This window comes from Vombatus ursinus, unplaced genomic scaffold (assembly GCF_900497805.2).
Source record: "Vombatus ursinus unplaced genomic scaffold, bare-nosed wombat genome assembly UNPS02007284.1, whole genome shotgun sequence".
In the NCBI taxonomy this organism is placed as follows: domain Eukaryota; kingdom Metazoa; phylum Chordata; class Mammalia; order Diprotodontia; family Vombatidae; genus Vombatus; species Vombatus ursinus.
This window is the reverse complement of record NW_020947062.1, coordinates 279,262-300,495: the sequence shown is the minus strand read 5'-3', so window position 1 is coordinate 300,495 and position 21,234 is coordinate 279,262. Positions and strand designations below refer to the sequence as shown.

General features: G+C 37.2%; 1 protein-coding gene across 2 annotated transcripts in view; it reads right to left on the bottom strand.

Annotated features, from left to right (window-relative positions):
* Positions 1–912: 912 nt before the first annotated feature.
* The window catches only part of BDKRB2 (bradykinin receptor B2), a 56,487-nt gene continuing 36,165 nt past the window's right edge, over positions 913–21,234 (bottom strand). Inside the window, exons 3-4 of one of the 2 annotated variants that reach the window (XM_027849210.1) lie at positions 4,589–5,477; positions 913–1,066 (exon numbers count right to left, since the gene is read on the bottom strand). In XM_027849210.1, coding sequence (XP_027705011.1) covers positions 1,043–1,066; positions 4,589–5,470 — 906 coding nt within the window. In that variant the 5' untranslated portion in view covers positions 5,471–5,477 and the 3' untranslated portion in view covers positions 913–1,042. Of the gene's footprint in view, positions 1,067–1,438; positions 5,478–21,234 lie in introns of those variants that run through there. The other variant, XM_027849209.1, reaches the window with a different exon arrangement.

The window sequence follows — 21,234 nt, the reverse complement described above, 5'->3', positions numbered from 1 at the left end:
GGGTACTGGCGCACGACTGGCAGAGGGTCAGCGAGCGGCCCGTATAAAGAAGGGCACTAGTATTTGGGGGGGAAATCAGGAAAGGCTCCATGAAGAAGGTGGTTCTGAAGGATTCTGTGAGGGATTTCAGGGGAGGAAGAGATCACTTTGAGATATTCTTTTAAGGGCATGGGTATCCTTGGGTTTACAACCTTGATTTTATTCTCTATTCCTCACTTCACATATCCAATAAGTTGTTCAATCTCATAAAAATTAAATTCTTATTGATATATTTTGTTTTTATATCACCATTGTACCTTTTCCTCCATCACCTCCCAGAGAGCCATGCCTTATGAATGAATGTATGAACGAATGAATGATTGCAAAAGAACCTGTTAAATACCTACTATGCGAGACAGTCCTTGCCCTCAGGTTTCATTTTAGTAGGGGAAGACACCACATAAAGAGGAACTAGAAGTAAAATTTTGGGTCTGGTGGTGAGAAGGCACAAATATTTAGTGATGTAGATTGGGGATGGCTAGGAAGTGAGTAGTAAGCCAGACAGGACTAAATAGGCCAAGAAGACTTGGATTCAAATCCTGCCTCAGATACATAATAATGGTATGACCCTGGGCAGGTCACTTATGTCTCAGTTTCCTCCTCTGTAAAATAAAGATGATATCACCTTCCAGGTGTTATAAAATAAAGATAATAAAAGGTTGTTGTGAAAGTAAAATGAGATATTTGTAAGTGCTTTGCGAACCCAGAAGTGCTATATAAATGTTAGATATCTTATTCTTACTCTATTCATCTTTATTTTGTCCTTTTTAATTTCTATTTTTGTGGATGTTTCATAACATGTATAATTATTAGTATAGTAATACTTGCATATAATTTATCTAGGTAAATATACATCTACTGGTAGTGTATGATAAAACTTTTTTACAGATAGTAGTACATGATCAAAAAAGTTTGGAGACCATTGCTTTATGGGATAAAGGAGCACAGTGGTAGATTGCTTTGATTCTGTTGTTTTCTATGGTGTTCTTCTTCACTCAGGCAGCTAGGAGTCGCAGTAGATAGAGTCCTGGGCATGGAGTAAGGAAGATCTGAGTTCAAATCCATTTTCATACATTTACTAACTGTGTGACCATGGGCAAGTCATTTAACCTCTATTTGCCTCCATTTCCTCAGCTAAAATGGGGATAATAACACCACCTACCGCTTAGGGTTATTGTGAGGATCAAATAAGATAATATTTGTAAAACTCTTCAGTGCCTGGCACATAGAAATTGCTATATAAATGTTTATTTCCTTCCCAGGTCTCCCTCGCTTGCCTTCCTTCTACCCTCATCATTAATAGATGTAACTCAGTTTAGTTGGGTTCATACAGAACCTTTCACATACCTACCTTAACTCAATTCTGTTTCATTCACTTACAAAATTGAATAGATTGTTGCATGTTTACATCATTCATCCATTTATTCTTTACATGTAAAACTGATTTTATTTCTACATTGAAACACAATTTCTGATCTTTTGAAAGACGTAATACTTTATATTACAACATCAATACAACTCATAATCACAACTTTCTCTTCTCTTCCCCTTTACAGACACACTTGTATCAGATGTGTGACAGTTTGAATAACTGCCTCTGCTATGTGGCTCTGGGGCCAAGGGCTAGTCACCCTGTGACATTGTTTGAAATGGCAAGAGAGGAAGCAGATGCCTCTCAAACTGCTCAGGAGATATTTATAGAACCATCCCACTGCTGGTTCATCTGTGCTCTTTTAATGAAATGCTCTACAAATAACCTCACTTTCTTTCTTTCTGCCTTTCCCTTCACTTGGCAATATATACGTGTTGGCCTATGTACATCATGGCAATATATACATTTTAATACTGTATTGGTGATACTTCTCATTTCTACCTGAAGTATGTGAAAGCACTTTTCTTTACAAAATGATATATAAATGCCAGCTATTATTATCATTGTTATTATTTCTTCTCCAGCTACTAGGGCAGGTGGGCAGTAAAGGACATCAAAAGAAAAATGATTATATCTTAAAGCAATTATACCTTTGTGATTCATGATTAAATTTTGTAAATATGTGGACCTATCGAAGACTACTTATCATTCAAGGCTCAGCTCAAATCCCATCCCCAATTGCCCCTGTCCAAATTGACTTCTTCCCCCTCTGAAATCCTCCAACATTTTTATTTCTAACACTCTTCTATCCCTTAGCAGTATAACCTTGAGTAAGTTAATCTACTGTCTGGGACACTAGTTTCCCTATCTGTAAAATGAGGTTTTGGCTTAAACTAGTTCATCTCTAGAACTCCTTTCAGCTCTAATATCCCATGTTCTAAGTCTCCTTCCTACTTAAGCATTCTGTAATCTGAAATTCCATGATGCTAAGGTTCCTTCCATCTCTAACATGCTGTGGCATTATGATGTGGTCTTTTGTATTGTTGCTTTTTATAGTGATTTCATTTCTCACATGTGTGTCTTAAGATCCTTGAAGGCAAGGACTATTTCTACTTTTCTTGTATCTCTTTTCCAACAGCCCCCTTACTCACCCAGAAACCACCACAAGAGTCTTTATTAGGCACTGTACCTATTGAAGATATAATGAATCTGATAAGATAAATTAGGGACAAGCTTGGCTACCGTGTCAACTTCCAAGGCTCACCTCAGGCAATGGTGACTTTGCCTATACCTATATGCCTTATCATATTTTAACCTGAAGTATAGTTGTTTAGTCATGTCCCTTAGTATTGTAAGCTCCAAGAAGACAGATGGTGTCTTGAAATTCATATTTGAAGCACCTGTAGGGCTTAGCACAGAGCTCTTTGTTGAGACAAACTGAAGTTTTAGAAGTTATTTCTGTAGTGGGTATTAATCCATGATAACTACACAATGCCCCTACCCTTAGGTACCTTTCACAAAGATTTGAAGACCTGCAATATTTTCAATATTTCACTTCCATGAGAGGCTACATGGTGTGGTGAATAGGGCTCTGGACTTGGAGCCAGGAAAACCTGGGTTCAGATTCTACCTCAAGACACATACTAGTTTTATGACTTTGGGCATGAACTTTTCCATGCCTCAATTTCCTAACCTGTAAAACAAGTATATTGGACTCCTAAGACCCCTTCCAGCTCTGACTCCATGATCCTTTGCTATTACATCCACAATTATTGCTCAACTGAATTCATCCATCACTGGCATCTAGTAATGTCTGACTTTGTTTTTAGCACATTTCACTTTTCTGTGTACTTCCCCATTAGTTTCATGTAATCTTGACACCAACTATTTCACAAATGAGCAAGGTGGAACCACAGAAAGGTCGAGTGATTTGCCTAAAGTTATGCTAGTTCCATCTGCTAGTTGTAATTCAGAGACCAATATCCAGGAACTCTATTCTTTCCAGTACCACACATAACTTTACGTTTTGATTTTCTTTGTGGGGGGGGGATGGAGCTGAGGTGAGAATGAGGTGAGATTGGTAACTTTTTTGGTGTGGGGAATGCCTGATGTAGGAATACCTCTTAGAGTTCCCTGATGTAATTTAGCAGCTGATATGTTCTACCAAGGCCTCGATAACTTCTTTTTCTTTGAGAGTTGCTTGGACCCTGAGAAGTTAGGTGAATGGTCCAAGGTTGTACAGCCAGTGTGTGTCAGAGGTTGGACTTGAGCCCAGGTTTGCCTAACTCTAAGATTGGCCTTTTAGCCCCAATTTAATCATGCCTCTTTCTACTTTCACATTACCCTAGAAGGTCACATGCATTTCTCTCATCTTCTCAACTGTTGCTCAAGGGCAAGCGGCAGTGCAGGTCTCATAGTAGACAAGCATGAAATACTTGTTGAATTGGTTTAGATTCTCTTTCTTGCACTGAAACGTGGCTTACTTCTTTGAATTATTCATCTGAATATACAGAAGGTGGAGGGAGTTAAATAGTGCTGCTTGTCTTTTATCCCTAAACAACTTCCTTACTAAACTTGGAGGTGAGTATTCATTAGTCAGGGATTCCATCCTTAGAAAACCTCAGGAAAAACAATTTGGCCAACTCCAAATTGGGCAGTGACTGCTCTGTCCCTGGAAGGCAGGAGAGCTCCCAGGCCCAGCATTTCTTCTGAGGATCCAAGATGTCATACAGAGGCAGTGTAGAGGAGGGGTTAGGTGGATGCAAAGTTGGGTGATCAGTTACTACTCCCCTCCCTTCACTGCTCTGCATCTCCAGAAAAGTGAAAGCTTTTCGACTGGCCCCTGGTGTGGTCTGACCCCCAACTGTAGCTGGCACATATTAAGAATGGCTCTGAACATATGTTCGGCCATAGTTTTACAGTCTTTTAAAAATAAAATAGAACAAATTACTGACTACCCTCTCGATATCTATGCAGTTTGTTTATCTGTCGGTCCATTGATATGGAGGTCTTCAAAGTGCTCATCGAATTTTCTGTTTGGATTGAGTCTGATTGACACCACCCAATCTTGAACCATCCTTTGTAAACCTCCTTGGATTTCTTCCGGAACCTTTTTCCCACAAAAACATACACAAGAGGGTTCAGGAAGCTGTTGCTATAACCAATATACGTTCCTACCTGTGTAAGCACATCAATAATAATTTCAGCCTGACAACCCGAGATGATGTTTAGCCGAAAGAGGGTATCCATCAGTGTGCTGACCTGGAAAGGGAGCCAGCAGATGATGAAGAGCAGAAGAACCACCTGGACGAGGATGGCAGCCTTCTTCTCTGTCTGGATCTCCTTGAACTTTTGCATTTCATTGTTCTGCAGAACATGGATGATTTTCACAGAGCAGAAGGAAATGATGCACAGAGGCAGCACAAAGCCTACAATGTTCAGGAGAATATTGGTGAAGATGACCCAGTTGGGTGATGGGTAGACAAAGCGACAAACAGTGACATTGTGGCCCTCCTCATCATAGTCCTTTAGTGTACGGAAAGCCACCACAGGGGAGCTCACTATCATTGTGAAAAACCATATGATGAAACTGTAGCATTTGGCATGACAGGTCCCTCGCATTCGGCCCACAGACATGGTTTTCACCAGAGCCAAGTATCGATCAACACTGACCGCCATCAAGAAAAAAATGCTGCAATACAAGTTCATGTACATAAAAGAGTTCACAGCTTTACAGAGCACCTCCCCAAAGGGCCAGTGATAGTTGTTGGCAATGGCAATAGCCCAGAAAGGGAGGCAAAAGCCTAAAATGAGGTCAGCAGCAGCTAAGTTCCCCAGGTAAATTTCAGGCACTGTGCAACTACTTTTATGTAAACAGAACACACTCAGGACGAACATGTTTTCGACTGTGACCAACACAAAGATGATCCAGAGGAATGGGGTCTGTATTATGTTGAACCAATTCCAAAATTCAGCAAAAGAACACTGGATGCTCTCAGTCTCATTGAATAATGATTCATTAATTCCAGGTTGAAGGACTCCTTGTGTGCTGTTGATCATTTTAGCACTGAAAGAAAGTAGGGAAATGGTCATTGCACCTCAGTCAGTGATAAGTCAAAGAAAAAAATGTTATGCTTTTTTCAAAGTATCCCATGGATCATTGGGATAATCAATTTAATTCAATACAACTCAACAGACCCAACTCCTCTTAATTCTAGTGCTTTCCTTCTATTAACTACTTCCTTTTTATCTTGTATTTGTTTGTTTTGTATATATTTGTTTGCATTTTGGCTTCCCCATTAGATTGTAAGCTCCTTGAGGGCAGGGATTGTCTAGCTTCATTTTGTATCCCCAGTATTTAGCACAATGTCTGGCACAAGCCATCCTGTCATTATTACAGATCTTCTTCCAAGAGAAAATGTTTCTGTCTTAGGACACATCTGAAGTTCTTTGGACACGATCTTTAGTTAAGGGGTTTCCTCTGTCTTGTCTGGAAATAAAATATCCTTGATATGGCATGGAATCCAAGAGGGAACAATAAAACACTTTATGCATAGAAATAACTAATGTGTGTAGGGTGAGAATTTTCTCAGTAACAAAAAAAGTGTTCCCTGACCTCCTGGATCCTACAGACTGATAAGGTGACAAGACACAAACAGATAAATATAACATACAACAGTATGGGGTCAACATGTTAAAGAATTGCAAAGTAAAGGGCTTTTTGAGATCCAAGAAGGGAAGGGAAGGAAGAGAAGGGATTATGGATAGGATAGATCAGGTTGGTTATATAGAGGATGCAATATTTTAGTTGGGCTTTCAGAATTGATAGGTATTCAATAGATGAAAGGGAGAGAAGGCATTCATTGCGTAGGGAATAATATGAGAAAAGGCATGCAGGTGGGAAAGGACAAGGCATGTTTGGTAGACAGTCATCTGCTTTGGAGGGAGGAACATTTTGAGGGAAGTGGAGTGACATCAAACTCGAAAGGACTAAGGTAATACCTCCTACTAAGGGATTAAGGTGATGCCTCCACAGTCTGTGGAGTACAGACTTGAGAGGTAAAGAAGTTCAGAATCATTATCTGCATCTAAGTCTGTCTTGGCAAAGGGGAGATGATGACTGGCTTTTGGAAAAGGATTCATATCAGGCCAAATGTATCCTTTTTTATTGTTTTGCTTTTGTTTTTTTCCCCTTTCATCACACTCAGGTTCAGAATTGAGGTAAAGTCCTAGAAGAAATAATATGATATAGTAGAAAGTACACTGATTTCAGAATGAGGGAATTTGGGTTTGAATCTTTGCTCTATTTTTTATTATGTATGTGTCATTGTTAAATCATCAATTTCTCTGGGCTTGAGTTGTCTCATCTGGAAAATGAAGTGTTGTATTGGGTGATCTCTGAGCTCCCTTTTAGCTCTTAAGCTTACGATCCTACAATCTCTGAAAACAGGAGGGTAACCAACATTCAAATTTCATCAGCATCCTCCACGAGGCTGAGATCTGCTTAGTGCCTGGCTGTATTAAAGGAGGGAATGATGGGAAAATAAGTTACATGGAACAAATGGAAGCAGCTGATAAAATAATCATATCTCAAGAGATGCTCCATTACAACCCACAAGACATCCTGTCATTATCACAGGTCTTCCTCCAAGAGAAAATGTTTCTCTTTTAGGATACATCTGAAGTTCTTTGGGCACGATCTTTAGTTAAGGGGTTTCCTCTGTCTTGTCTAGAAATAAAATATCCTTGATATGGCATGGAATCCAAGAGGGTACAATAAAACACTTTATGCATAGAAATAACTAATGTGTGTAGGGTGAGAATTCTCTCAGTAACAAAAGTTGGAAGAAAATCTGTGCAGAGTAACAGATGCAACCTGCTGTGCTTTCTTTATTTTCCTCAATGTAGTTCTCCTAGGAGACCCAGGCAGGAGTGATAGCATGACAGTCTATGGTGCAAAAACAAAAGCGCTGGTCTGAAGGATTGAGCAATTGCTCCTGGGACCTCTTTCTTGAAAAGGAAATACTCTTCAAAGCCTCGGAAAGATCTGGGCTCTGGGTCTTAGTCCCAGCTCAGGAACTAACTCGTTGTATGATCATAGACAAGTAACCTTTCCTTTCTGTTCTCAGTTGCCTCCCATGTTAAATAAGCAAATTGAAGTCTGTTAGGTTTTGTCATAATACAAGGAAAACCTTCCTAATAAGCAGAGTTGTTCCAAAGTGCTTTTTTCAGAGCAATCCTGTGAGGTAGATAATGCAAATACATTATTTTCCTTTTCAAGATGGGGACAATGAGTCTCAGAGGAGTTAAATGACTTGACTGAGGTCAAATAGCTAATAAGTATGAGAACTGGAATTTGAATTTAGGTTGTCTGACTCCAGGTCTGTCACTCTGGCCTTCTATTATTTTGCCGGGGTAAGAAGAAGAAAGAGCAATAACCTACCACTTTAGGAAAAAATGATATAATAGCACAGCAGGAACTGGCCAGACCTGTCTTACTTTGGATAGGTCTGATAACAAATTAAGGTAATTTTCCCTTTTTTTCTCCATTTCTTCCCATTTCCTATGAGTAGCTACTTCTGGGTCCCGCCCAGTCTGTGGCTTTGCTGTAGACTGGCCCAACAATGGGTACTAGGAGTCCTTTGTGGTGGCTCCCCTTCTGTCCCTAGATACTAGATTTTAGTTGCACCTGATTCAGTTTCTGAGCCTTAGGAAAACCATTGCAACTGCCTAGGATTTGGAAGGCTTTTGGGTCTAGAAGCAGCATGATGAAAAGAATATTAAATTGGAAGTCAGAAGGCCTAGGTTCTAGATGAAGTTTTTCATGAAAGGTGTGACTTTGGTTAAGTCACTTCCCTTCCTTGGGTCTCAATTTTCTCCTCTAAAATGAAGAGGTAGGTAGGACTAGATGACCTCTAAATTATTATTATTTATTATCTTTTATTAGGACTAGATGGCTTCTAAGCTATAATGATAATAATACAATAATCTTTATCTTTTTCTACAATACTGGCATGTTTTTCTCCATTTTCCTCATCTCAAAGTCTATAAGGAATTTCTTAGAGTTCTATTTATATAGTCAGATGTGACATTTCAGAAAAACTATCATTAGTGAATAAACTTTATTAAGTCCCTAATACATACAAGGCATTATGCTAGAAGCTGGGGATATAGAGATGAAAAATGATAATCTCTTCCCTTTAGGAAGTTATAGTAAACTAGGGAGGATATCACTTAATTTTGATCACCATAGTTTACTCATCTTGAGGAAGGTTCAAATTTTGATAGATGGAGATAATGAGTGGTACACATCAGGTGGAGTTAGGGGGACTTTCAGGCAGGGTGGGATATTAGTAAAGGGATAGTGCTGGGAAAGGATGAAGTCTAGTAGGAAAAGACTGGAAAAATAATGGAAGGCCTTGAATAGCAGGCTGAAACTGGGATTTATTCAGTAGGCAAAGGAGAATGATATCAGAGATGTACTTGAGCAAGATAAGTCTGGTGACCTGTAGGTTGTGTCCCAGGGGAAGAGAATGGAAGCAGAGGCTTAGTTAAGAGGTTATTACTGTAATCCAGACTTGAGGTGATCAAAAGTCTGTAGTAGGGCAGGGGTGCCAGGAGCCAAAAGGAATGGAGATTCTGAAAGAAGTTGAAGGGTTAGTAATTATTGAATTTGGGAAGCAAGAAAGTGATCAGTTTCTAAACCTGAGGTACCATTGAAAGAAATAGGAGAAACCGTTTTTTTTAGGGGGCAGGACAGAGTTAAAAACTGGTCTTAATTTCCACTCATCATGGGACAGTGAAATTCAAGACATGATGTCAAGGGAAATAGAGGAAGGGACCTGGCCAAAACTAAGGGAACAACAGCAAGAAGTTGAAATTATCCTCCACAAAAGCCACGACAGATACCAGGAGTTCTTCTTTTACAAGAGAACCATAAACCTCATTCTCCATTGTCCCAGACTACCAGGAATGCCCCTACCCACCCCAGTCTTGTAGCCAAGGCATACATTTTTAACCAAATCCCTTTCTTCAGTCCAAACACAACTAACTATATAGTATACTTTAATTTGACAGTCCTATAGGGGTTGAAAAGGGAAATTTAGAGGGCTGAGAAACCAACATAATAAGAAAGCAAGTTATGGTTCTGCCCCTGTGGCTGTGGACTGACAAAAATTCAACTTGTGTCCTCATAGAAAAGAAGAATTCTACAGTGGACGATGGTCTGAGTAACAGTGATATTCTCAGCTTAGGGAAATAGCAATCTATTTTGCTAAGGTGCTAAGGTGGGTAGGAAAAACCATTGGTCCCCTTTTAGTCCTAGGAAATGATTGTGTTCACCTTGTTATGGTGTTTTATTGTATGCTATATGTATGTGTATATATATATACACACACACACATAGGTATATGTATATATATATGTTCATGTATGTATATATATGTATATGTGTGTGTATATATATAGGTAGATGTGGTCATCTACATAAAAATAACTGAACTCAGGAGATCTTCAAAGGAGATAGTGTAGAGGTAAAAGAAAAGATGACTGAGGACAGAGACTTTGGGGACAGATATAATTAGTTAGAAAACCAGAAGAGAAGAGAGTATACAGTGTCAAATGCTTCAGAGATGTCAAGCAGAATGAGAACTAAGAAAAGTTCATTTGATTTGGCCTTTTAGAGATCACTAGTAACTTTAGAGAGACCAGTTTCCATTGAATAATGAGAATGATAGCCAGATTGCAGCAGGTTTAGACAATAAGAAGTTAAATCACCTAGTGATGACAGCGTTTTTCACGATGTTAAGCTGACAGGAGGAAAAACGATATAGAAAATAGCTAGCAGGGATCTTAGGATCATCAGTTTTTTTTTTTAAAGATTGGGGAAGATGTGGGGTATTTGTAAGCAGCAGAGAAGGAGTCAGTACGTGGAGACTGAAGATTGGAGGGAGCATAGAGATGGGTGGGTGGGCAGGATGATTTGCTGGAAAAGGTGGGGGAGGATGGATTTAAAGATTTCTATAGAAGAGTTGACCCTGGCCAGAAGGATTACTTCTTCATCCAAGACAAAACTGAAGGAGGAGATAGTGGGGGAAACAGTTGGGCATTGTGAAATGAGGAGAGCAAAAGAGGCAGCTTTTTGCATATGATTTCAATTTTTTCCAAGTATAAAAGGAAGTTGTCTGCTGAGAGGGTGCATGTAGGGGGTGCCTTTTGAAGCCCGAGGAGAAAAAAGGTTTGGAACAGCCACTGTGCTGAGTGTGATAGAGAAGCAATTAAAAAATAGAAGCATTGCATTACTGTCAAGAGGGCCCAATTGAGAATAGATAACACAAATTTGTAATGGACCCATTAGGCACGGTTTTATGATTTCCTTTAGGCCCATTCAGCTGCAAGTGAATATGAGTGACAGAGACAGAAGAAAGGAATAATATATTTTAAAGCTCTGAACTCCTAGCACAATTCTGTGATCTTAAGGATCTTTCTAGTTTTAACATTGAAGAAAGGGTGCTAGTTTTGGCATTAGGAGACCTATTTCAAATGAGATCCATTAAAGTGGCTCTGCAACTTTCTAGCTTTGTGAGGTTGGACAAATGATTTAACTAACCCCTTTGAACCTTAGTTTCCTAATCTATAAAACTGGATAATAATATTTCCATTAGTTGTTTCATATAATTGTGAAGAAAGTGCTTTGTAAGCCTAACAACTGTAGGAATATAAATTCTTACGTTCTATGATTTTAAATTTTCTTATAGCTGTAGCATTCTATATACTAAGATCTCTTTCAGTACTGATATACAGGAATTAAGAGATTAATGACTCTCTCGTATATGATGAGCGAAAAGGAAAGCATGACACTGCTTTAGGAAAATAGAAATCTCTTAAAGTAATTAGAAAGAAGAGGACAACAAAGACACACATGGCCCAAGGAATTTGGATGGATCAGAATGAGAAATGCCTAGCTTGGAAAACAGGAAATGAAATGAAGTATATTTAATTAGAACATGTTATCCTGAAATCATGAGCAAGGCTGAGGTACATATTTGTAATTTGTCAGTAGATGCACCATTCCTTTCCCTGATGGCTTTAAAAAAAGAAGAAGAAGAAGAAGAAGGAAAAGGAAAAGAAAAAGAAAAAGAAAAAATCATAACAATTACTGTGTATTTCTATCAGGTGACTCTGGGCCCTAAAAACAGCATAGATTTACCTAGCATGCTCAGCTTCCCTTGGTTCCTTCAGTGACAGCTAGATTTTAATCACTGGTTAAAGGTTACAAACAAAATAGAAAGTTCCAAGGCAAAGGTTCAGGCTTTTCTTTAGTAAGTTCTTTTGATTTTTTCCCACCTCTCTATCCAAGGAATGGAGCTATTTCAGAAGCTTACTTACTTTCCTGAGAGGCAGCATGATGTGGTAGAAAGGAGACCATGGCTTCAAAAATAATTTTACTTTCTTTTTGTTAATATTTGTTTTCTTAAAATTTTGAATTCCAAATTCCCTCCCTCCTTCCTACTTGATAAGGAAAAAAATTGATATAGTTTATATAAATGTGAAATCATGCAAAACATATTTCCATATTAGCTATGTTGTAAAACAAAACAGACCAAAAAAAAAACCCCAAGAAAAATAAAGTTAGAAAAAATATGCTTTCTTCTGCATTCAGACTCCATCATTTCTTTCTCTGGAGGTGAATAGCGTTTTTCATCATAAGTCCTTTGGAATTGTCTTGGATCATTGTTTAAATAAGAATAACTAAGTCATTGACAATATTGTACAATCATTATTGTGCATTGTATCAATACATTGTATTGATCATTATACAGTATTATTGTTGTGCACAGTGTTTTCCTGGTTTTGCTCACTTCACTTTGCATCAGTTCATATAGGTCTTCCCAGGTTTTTCTGAAACCATCCTACTTGTCATTTCTTATGGCACAATAATTCCATCACAATCATATACCACAACTTGTTCAACCATTCCCAATAGATGGTTATCCTCTCAATTTCCATTTTTTTTAGGCAATTGGGGTTAAGTAACTTGCCCAGGGTCACACAGCTAGTAAGTGTCAAGTGTTCGGTCTGAGGCCGGATTTGACCTCAGGTCCTCCTGACTTCAGGGCAGGTGCTCTATCTGCTGAGCCACCTAGCTGCCCCTCAATTTCCAATTTTTTGCCAACACAAAAAGAGCTCCTAGAAATATTTGTGTATATATAAGGCTTTTTCCTTTTCCTCTGATCTCTTTGGGATATAGTTATAGTAGTGGTATTGCTGGGTCAAAGAGTATGCACAGCTTTATAGGTATTTGGGCATAGTTCCAAATTGCTCTCCAGAATGGTTGGAGTAGTTCATAACTTCACCAAGAGTGCTTTAGTGACTAAGTTTTTCCACATCCCCTCCAAAATTTGTCATTTTGCTTTTCTGTCATATTAGCCAATCTGATAGGTGCTAGGTGGTACCTCAGAGTTGTTTTAATTTGCAGTTCTCTAATCAATAGTGATTTAGAGCATTTTTCTCCATGTGATATAGATAGCTTTGATTTCTTCTTCTGACAACTGTCTGCTCATATCCTTTGACCATTTATCAATTGCGGAATGGCTTGTATTCTTATAGATTTGTCTCAGTTTTCTATGTATTTGAGAAATGAGGCCTTTATCAGAGAAATTTGTTGTAAAATCTCCCTTCCCCCTTCCCATTTTCCCCTTTGCCCTTCCCCCTTCATTCTAATCTTGGCTTCATTGGTTTTGTTTGTGCAAACCCTTTTTAATTTAGTGTAATCAAAATTATCTGTTTTATAATCCATAATGCTCTCTATCTTCTTTTTGGTCACAAATTCTTCTCTTATCCATAGATCTGACAGGTAAAATTTTCCATGGTCCCCTAATTTGTTTATGTTACCCTTTATGTCTAAATCATGTACCCATTTTAACTTTATCATGGGAAACAGTGTGAGATGTTGGCCAAACTGTTTTCTAATTTTCCCAGCAATTTTTGTCAAATATTGAACTCTTGTACAAAAAGCTGGGTTTATCAAACATTAGATTACTATGGCCATTTACTACAACGTATTATATATTTAATCTACTCCACTGGTCTATCACTCTCTTTCTTGGCCAATACCAGATTGTTTTGATGATTATTGCTCTGTAATTCAGTTTGAGATCTGGTGCTGCTAGGCCACCTTTCTTTACATTTTTTTTATTCCCTGGATATTCTTGACCTTTTGCTCTTCCAGATGAATTTTGTTATCATTTTTTCTAGCTCTACAAAATGTTTTTGGCAGTTTGATTGGTATGGCACTGAATATATAATTTTAGGTAAAATTGTCTTTTTTATTGTATTGGTTCAGCCTAATCACGAGCAATTAAAATTTCTTGAATTGTTTAGATCTGTCTTTATTTGTGTGAAAAATGTTTTGTAATTGTGATAATATAATCCTTGGATTTGTCTTGGCAGGTAGACTCCCAAGTATTTTATAATGTCTGCAATTATTTTAATTGGAATTTCTCTTTCTATTTCTTCCTGCTGAATTTTATTGGTAATATACAGAAATGCTGATGATTTGCATTGGTTTACTTTATATCCTGCAACTTTGCTGAAGTTGTAAATTATTTCAACTAGTTTTTTAGTTGATTCTCTATGATTTTCTAAGTATATCATCAGCAAATAGTGATAGTTTTATTTCCTCATTGCCTAATATGATTTCTTTAATTCTTTTTCTTCTCTTATTACTATAGCAAGCATTTTTAGCACAATATTGAATAATAGTGGTAATAATGGGCAACCTTGCTTCATTCCTGATCTTTTTGGGAAGGTTTTTAATTTTTCCCTGTTAGAGATTATGTTTGCTGATGTGTTTAGATAGATGCTACTTATTTTAAGGAAAATTCCATTTATTCCTATGCTTTCTATTGTTTTTAAAGGAATGAGTGTTACATTTTGTCAAAAGCTTTTCCTGCACTATTGAGATAATCATATGATTTTTGATGATTTTATTATTGATACAGTCAATTATGCTGATAATTTTCCAATATTGAACCAACTTTGCATTCATGGTACAAATTAACCTGGTTAGATAAATCTAACCACAACATAAACAAGAAAGAAGTTAAAGAGGTAAATAGAATTTTAGAAAAGTTAGATATGATAGACCTATGGAGAAAATTTAATGGGAATAGAAAAGGAAAACCTTTTTCTCAACTATACATGGCACCTACACAAAAAAACTGATCATGAATTGGGGCATTAAAAACCTTACAACCAACTGCAAAAAAGCATAAATATTAAATGCACCCTTTTCAGACCATAACACAATAAAAATTCCATTCAACATAGATTCACCTGGAAACTAAATAATCTAACTTAACTGCCATTTTTCTATTAATAATCTAATTTTCTATGATTTTTCATTTAGACTCCACAGTTCTTTCTCTGGATGTGGATAGCATTTTAATTAGGTCTATTTTTGCTTTTGCTTTGTCTATCTACCTGGTCATAGTGTATGATCTTTGTGATATATTGCTATACTCTCCTTTCCAGTATTTCATTTAATTTTTTAAATCAGTATTTTAGTTTTCTTTCTCTGTTTTAGCTCTTCCTGGCTTAGGCATCAGCACCATATTTGTGTCATAAAAGGAATTTGTTAGGACTCCTTCTTTGTCTATTTTCCCAGATAGTTTATATAATATTGGAATTAACTGTTCTTTAACTGTTTGGTAGAACTCATTTGTGAATCCAGCTGGTCCTAGGATTTTTTCTTAGGGAGTTAATAAATAGCTTGTTCAATTTCCTTTTCTAAGATAGGGTTTTTTAAGTATTCTATTTACTGTTCTGTAAATCTGGGCAATTTATATTTTTGTAAATGTTAATCCATTTCACTTAAGACTATTAAATTTATTGGCATATAATTGGGCAAAATAACTCCTAATAATTGCTTTAATTTCATCTTCATTGGTGTTGAATTCACCCTTTTCATTTTTGATACTGGTAATTTAATTTAATTTTTTCTTTTTAAAAATCAAATTAACCAATGGGTTTTCTATTTTATTGTTTTTATCCCCATAAAACCAGCTCTTAATTTTGTTTATTAGTTCAATAGTTTTCTTTCAATTTTATTAATCTCTCCTTTGCTTTTCAGGATTTCCAATTTGGTGTTTAATTGGAGCTTTTTGATTTGTTCTTTTTCTAGTTATTTTAACTGTATGCCCAGTTCATTGATATAAGCATTTAGAGATATAAATTTTCCCCTAAGTACTGCTTTTACTACATCCCATAAATTTTGGTATGCCACCTCATCATTCTTTTTAATGAAATTATTGATTGTTTCTATGATTTCTTCTTTGATCCACTCATTCTTTAGGGTTAGATTATTTAGTTTCCAGGTGAATCTATGTTGAATGGAATTTTTATTGTGTTATGGTCTGAAAAGGGTGCATTTAATATTTATGCTTTTTTGCAGTTGGTTGTAAGGTTTTTAATGCCCCAATTCATGATCAGTTTTTTTGTGTAGGTGCCATGTATAGTTGAGAAAAAGGTTTTCCTTTTCTATTCCCATTAAATTTTCTCCATAGGTCTATCATATCTAACTTTTCTAAAATTCTATTTACCTCTTTAACTTCTTTCTTGTTTATGTTGTGGTTAGATTTATCTAGCTCTGAGAGGGGAAAGTTGAGCTCCCCTACTAGTATAGTTTTACTGTCTTTTTCCTCCTGTGACATTTAACTTTTACTTTAGGAATCTGGATGCTATGCCATTTGGTGAATATATACTTAATATTGATATTGCTTCACTGTCAATGGTACCTTTTAGCAAAATGCAGTTTCCTTGTTTACCTATTTTTATTAGGTCTATTTTTAATCAATTAATCAATTAATTTATTATTAGTTTTCAACATTTACTTTGATAAGATTTTGAGTTCTAAATCCCCTCCCTTCTCTTCCCCAAGACGGCATGCAATCTGACATAGGCTATATATGTACAATTATATTATACACATTTCCACATTAGTTATGTTGTGAAAGAAGGATCAGAACAAAAGGAAAAAAACCATGAGGAAGAAAAAAAAGAGAAAATAGTATGCTTTGATCTGCATTTAGACTCCACAGTTCTTTCTCTGGATGTGGATAGCATTTTAATTAGGTCTATTTTTGCTTTTGCTTTGTCTATGGTCATAATTACTACCTGGGCTTTTTTTTAACCTCAGCTGAAAGATAATAGATTCTGCTCCAGCCCATTTTTACTTTGTGTGTCCATGTTTATCCTCTCTTTCTTTCTCTCTCTCATCTTTCTTTCTCTCTTCTTTCTCTCCCCTCAAAAGTCTGTTTTGCTTCTGACCACCAATTCCTTTAATCCACTCTCCCTTCTATCATCCTCCCTCCCCTTATTTTATCCCTTTCTCTTCCTGCTTCCATTTAGGGTAAGAGAGATTTCTATATCCAATTGAGTGTATATATTATTCCCTCCTTGAGCCAGTTTTGATCAGAGTAAGGTTCAAAAATTCCTCATCATCCTCCCATGTTCCTCTCAACTATAAAAGCTCTTGCTTTGGCACTTCTTCTATGTGAGATGATTTTTCCCATTCTCCTTTCCCCTTCTCTTTCTGCCTTTTCCAGGTGCATCCCTCATTCTCACCCTTTAATTTTATTTTTAAAAAATCATCCCACCATATTCAACCCATATCCTATCTGTCTGTACATACTCCTTCCAGCTGCCCTAATAATGACAGTATTTAGGAGTTACAAGTATTATCTTCCTATATATGAACATAAACAATTTAACCTTATTAAATCTCTCATAATTTCTCTGTCCTGTTTACCTTTTTATGCTTCTCTTCAGTCCTGTATTTGAAAGTCAAATTTTCTATTCACCTCTAGTCTTTCATCAGGAATGCTCAAAAGTCCTCTGTTTCATTAAATGTACATTCCCCTCCTCCCCCCACAAAGGATTATACTCAGTTTTGTTGGATAACTTATTTTTGGTTGCAATCCTAGATACTTTGCTCTCTGGAATATCATATTCCAAGCCCTATGATGCTTCAATGTGGAAGCTGCTAAATCTTGTGTTATCCTGTCTGTGGTTTCATAATATTTAAATTGTTTCTTTCTGACTGCTTTCAATATTTTCTCCTTGACCTGGAAGTTCTGAAATTTGGCTATAATATTCCTGGGAGTTTTCATTTTGGGATCTCTTTCAAGAGATGATCAGTAGATTCTTTCATTTCTATTTTATCCCCTGGTTTTAGGATATTAGGGCTGTTTTCCTTGATAATTCCTTGAAATATGATGTCTAGGTTTTTCTTTTTTTTAATCATGACTTTTAAGTAGTCCAGTAATCCTTAAATTATCTCTCCTGGATCTATTTTCCAGGTCAGTAGTTTTTCCAATTAGATCACATTTTCTTCTATTTTTTTTATTATTTTGACTTTATTTTATTGTTTCTTGATGTCTCATGGAGTCATTAGCTTCCACTTGCCCAACTCTAATTTTTAAGGAATTATTTTCTTTAGTGAACTTTTGTACCTCTTTTTCTATTTGGTCAATTCTGCTTTTTAAGGAGTTCTCCTAAGTTGATTTTTGTGCCCCTTTTACTATTTGATCAGTTCCATTTTTTAAGGTGTTATTTTCTTCAGTATTTTTTGTGCCTCATTTACCAAGCTATTGACTCTCTTTTCATGATTTTCTTGCACTGTTCTCATTTATTTTCTTAATTTTCACTCTAACTCTTTGAGGTAAAGAAAAATTTGGATCTCTTCTAGGAATTCTTGTTATGCTTATGTCCAATTCACATCATATTTTGATGCTTTGCTTGTAGCTGCTTTGACAGCATTGTTATCTTCTGAGTTTGTGCCTTGATCTTTCTTGTCACCATAGCAACTGTCTATGATGAAGTTCTTTTTTTTTCCCCTTGTTTGCTCATTTCTGCAGCTTATTTCTTGACTTTTAACTTTATGTTAAAGGTATGTTCTGCTCCTGGGGCAGAGGGGGCACCAAACCTAGCTTCAGATTTTTCATGTTGCTATTTTCAGAACTAGTTCTGGGGGATCAGTAAATTTTCAATTCTTCCAAGTTCTAAGAAGAGATATGGTTTCTGCCTTCCTGGCTTGTTCTTTATTCTTTACCCAGGAAGGGACCTTGTTCCCTTGCAGCCACAAGTTCTGACACTCCTCTTGGCTCTGGAACTGTGACCAGTTCCCCTGTTCTTTTGCAGCCACAAGCACTAGTTCTTTTTTCTGTCTTGAAACTGAGACCAGGGCCCTTGCTCCCCTTGTGAGTGATTATAAACACTATTGTCCACCCTGGAACTATGACCAGGGCCCCTGCTCCCCTGCAGCCATAAGCACTAGTATTCCTCTTTACCCTGAAGATGCAATCTGGAATTGCATGCGGGCAATGTAACAGGGTCTGGAACCCAGCATTAGCAAAGGGTCCCTTGTAATCTCTTTCTGACCAATTGTCTGATCCTCTTACCATCTGTGGGCTACTAAGGGCTATGTGGACACATATAGTGAATAAGTACAATGTGAATTGTACTTAGTAGGTAATAAGATCATGTTGCTATTTAGTCATTTCCATCATTCTGACTCTTCATGACCCCATTTGGGGTTTTCTTGCCAAAGACACTGGTATGGTTTGCCATTTTCTTCTCCAGCTCATTTTATAGATTAGAGCTCCCACAGCTGCTGCAGCTGCCATTGCCACCATGCTCCAGGCTTGACCATCATCCATATGAGACAGATTTTTCCTGATGACTTCTATGTTGTTTTGGGCTGGCAACTTGTTTCACCCTGATCTTTTGTTGGTGTTGCCAATCCAGAAATCAATTTGAGACATTACTTTAATGTTGTTTGGATGGGAATTTGGGAGATATCAGTTGAATTCCTGCCTCTTATCTGCCATTTTGGATCTGCCTTTTCCCCCAACTAAAAAAAATACATTTGTAAAACTGGCTTTGGTACTATGGAAGACACAAAATTTAAACATTGACTGCTAGTTCCATTGTGCCCTCAGAGAGCAATTCTATGTGAACCTTGTGCAAGTCTCCTTATCTACTTAAGTCTGTTTGTTTACTTATTTCCCTTTCTAAGAAACTTCATTTCAGAGATGTGACTTGTATCAGACCAATGCCATAGTTATGGGTGACCCACCCCATAAAAGTAAATGTGTGTGTGCGTGTGTGCATGTGTGTATGTGTGTGTGTGTGTGTGTGTATGTGTAACACAGAAAGAAGCCCTTACAGATGCTTTGAAGTGAGAGATCTAGAATCTCAGCAATGCAGATTTGCTTCTAGTGAAACTGCTGCCCTGTTGTGACTCCTTGAGACTACTGAGAGATAGCAGAGGTTTAATTCCTCTACATTCTGCCCCTGTACCCACAATCAACAGATATTTCCTTCACAATTCTTCTATTTTCTTAAGCTCTTCTTCATTCTTGATGTTTTAATAGGAAAGTATGACTGTCATAACTGAATGCGATTTGTGTCTGTTATTAATTGCAGGGGACATTGCAGTGGAAGGGGTCAAGGAATAGCTTGTGCACAGAACTCTACAGGACCTTGTTCTAGAATAGTTAGAGTTTCATCCTGGTTTGAGGTTTCAGACTTATGACTGTGAGAGAACTTTATTAATAACTCTTGGAAATGCCTAAATGGGGGCAACTAGGCAGTTCAGTGGATACAGTGCCAGGCCTGGAGTCAAGAAGACGAGTTCAAATTTGGTTTCAGATACTTACTACCTCTTGGCAAGTGTGACTTCGCATGTCACTTAACCTCATTTGCCTTAGTTTTCTCATCTGCAAAATGAGCTGGAGAAGGAAATGGCAAATCACTCCAATACTGTTGCCAAGAAAACCCTAAATAGGTTCCTGATGGGTCAGGCATGACTGAAATGATTGAACAACAACAACAAAAAAAAACCCCACCTACATACCAGAGGAACTGAACCACATGACCCAAGAACTCTTACTCCAAGTACTTGAGTAATGGGTACACAGACCTGGGTGGTAGAAAGAGGTAGGGGCTTCAGATATATTTCATTGCCCTCCTATTGTCCTTCCTTAGGCTATGTCAAGGCTTCCTGAGCTCTGGTAATGAAAGGTGGAATAAAAGTAAAAACCAATGGAAGGTCACTGACCCATGGAAAGACTTAGAAAGAAACAGTGAATAAAATCACATTGTTAAGGTGGAGGGTAGTGAGGAGAGAGTTTCTCTTCCTTTCATTTAATTTTCCACCTATCCTGTCAACTTTACTAGAGAATACTACTTGCTGGTTATATCTCATAACTTGGTTTTTAGAAATCAAGCTGTCAGAATAGCTTTCAATCTATATACATCTATATAATACACTATGTGTTCATATAGAGATATATGTATATACATACACACATATATGCATATAGGCAGAGACTGGGGTCTATATAAGAGAGATTTGGTGGTGTGGCACCCATTATATTTTATAATACAGTTTCTTTATTATCTCTGTACTTCTCTCAATACCTAGCGATGTGAATTGCAGTAATAGGTAATAAGGTCATGGTCTTATTCAGTTGTTTTCAGTTATGTCTGGGTCTTTGTGACTCCGTTTGGGGTTTTCTTGGTAAAGATACTGGAGTGATTTGTCATTTCCTTCTCCAGCTCATTTTACAGATGAGGACACTAAGACAAATAGGGTTAAGTGACTTACCCAGGATCACGCAGCTTTTAAATGTCTGAAACCAAATTTGAGCTCAGGTATTTTTGACTCTAGTCCTTGCACTCTTCTTCTGTGCCACCTAACTGTGCCATAAGATCATAGGATCATACATTTAGGGCTGTAAGGGGCCTTTGAGGTCATTGCG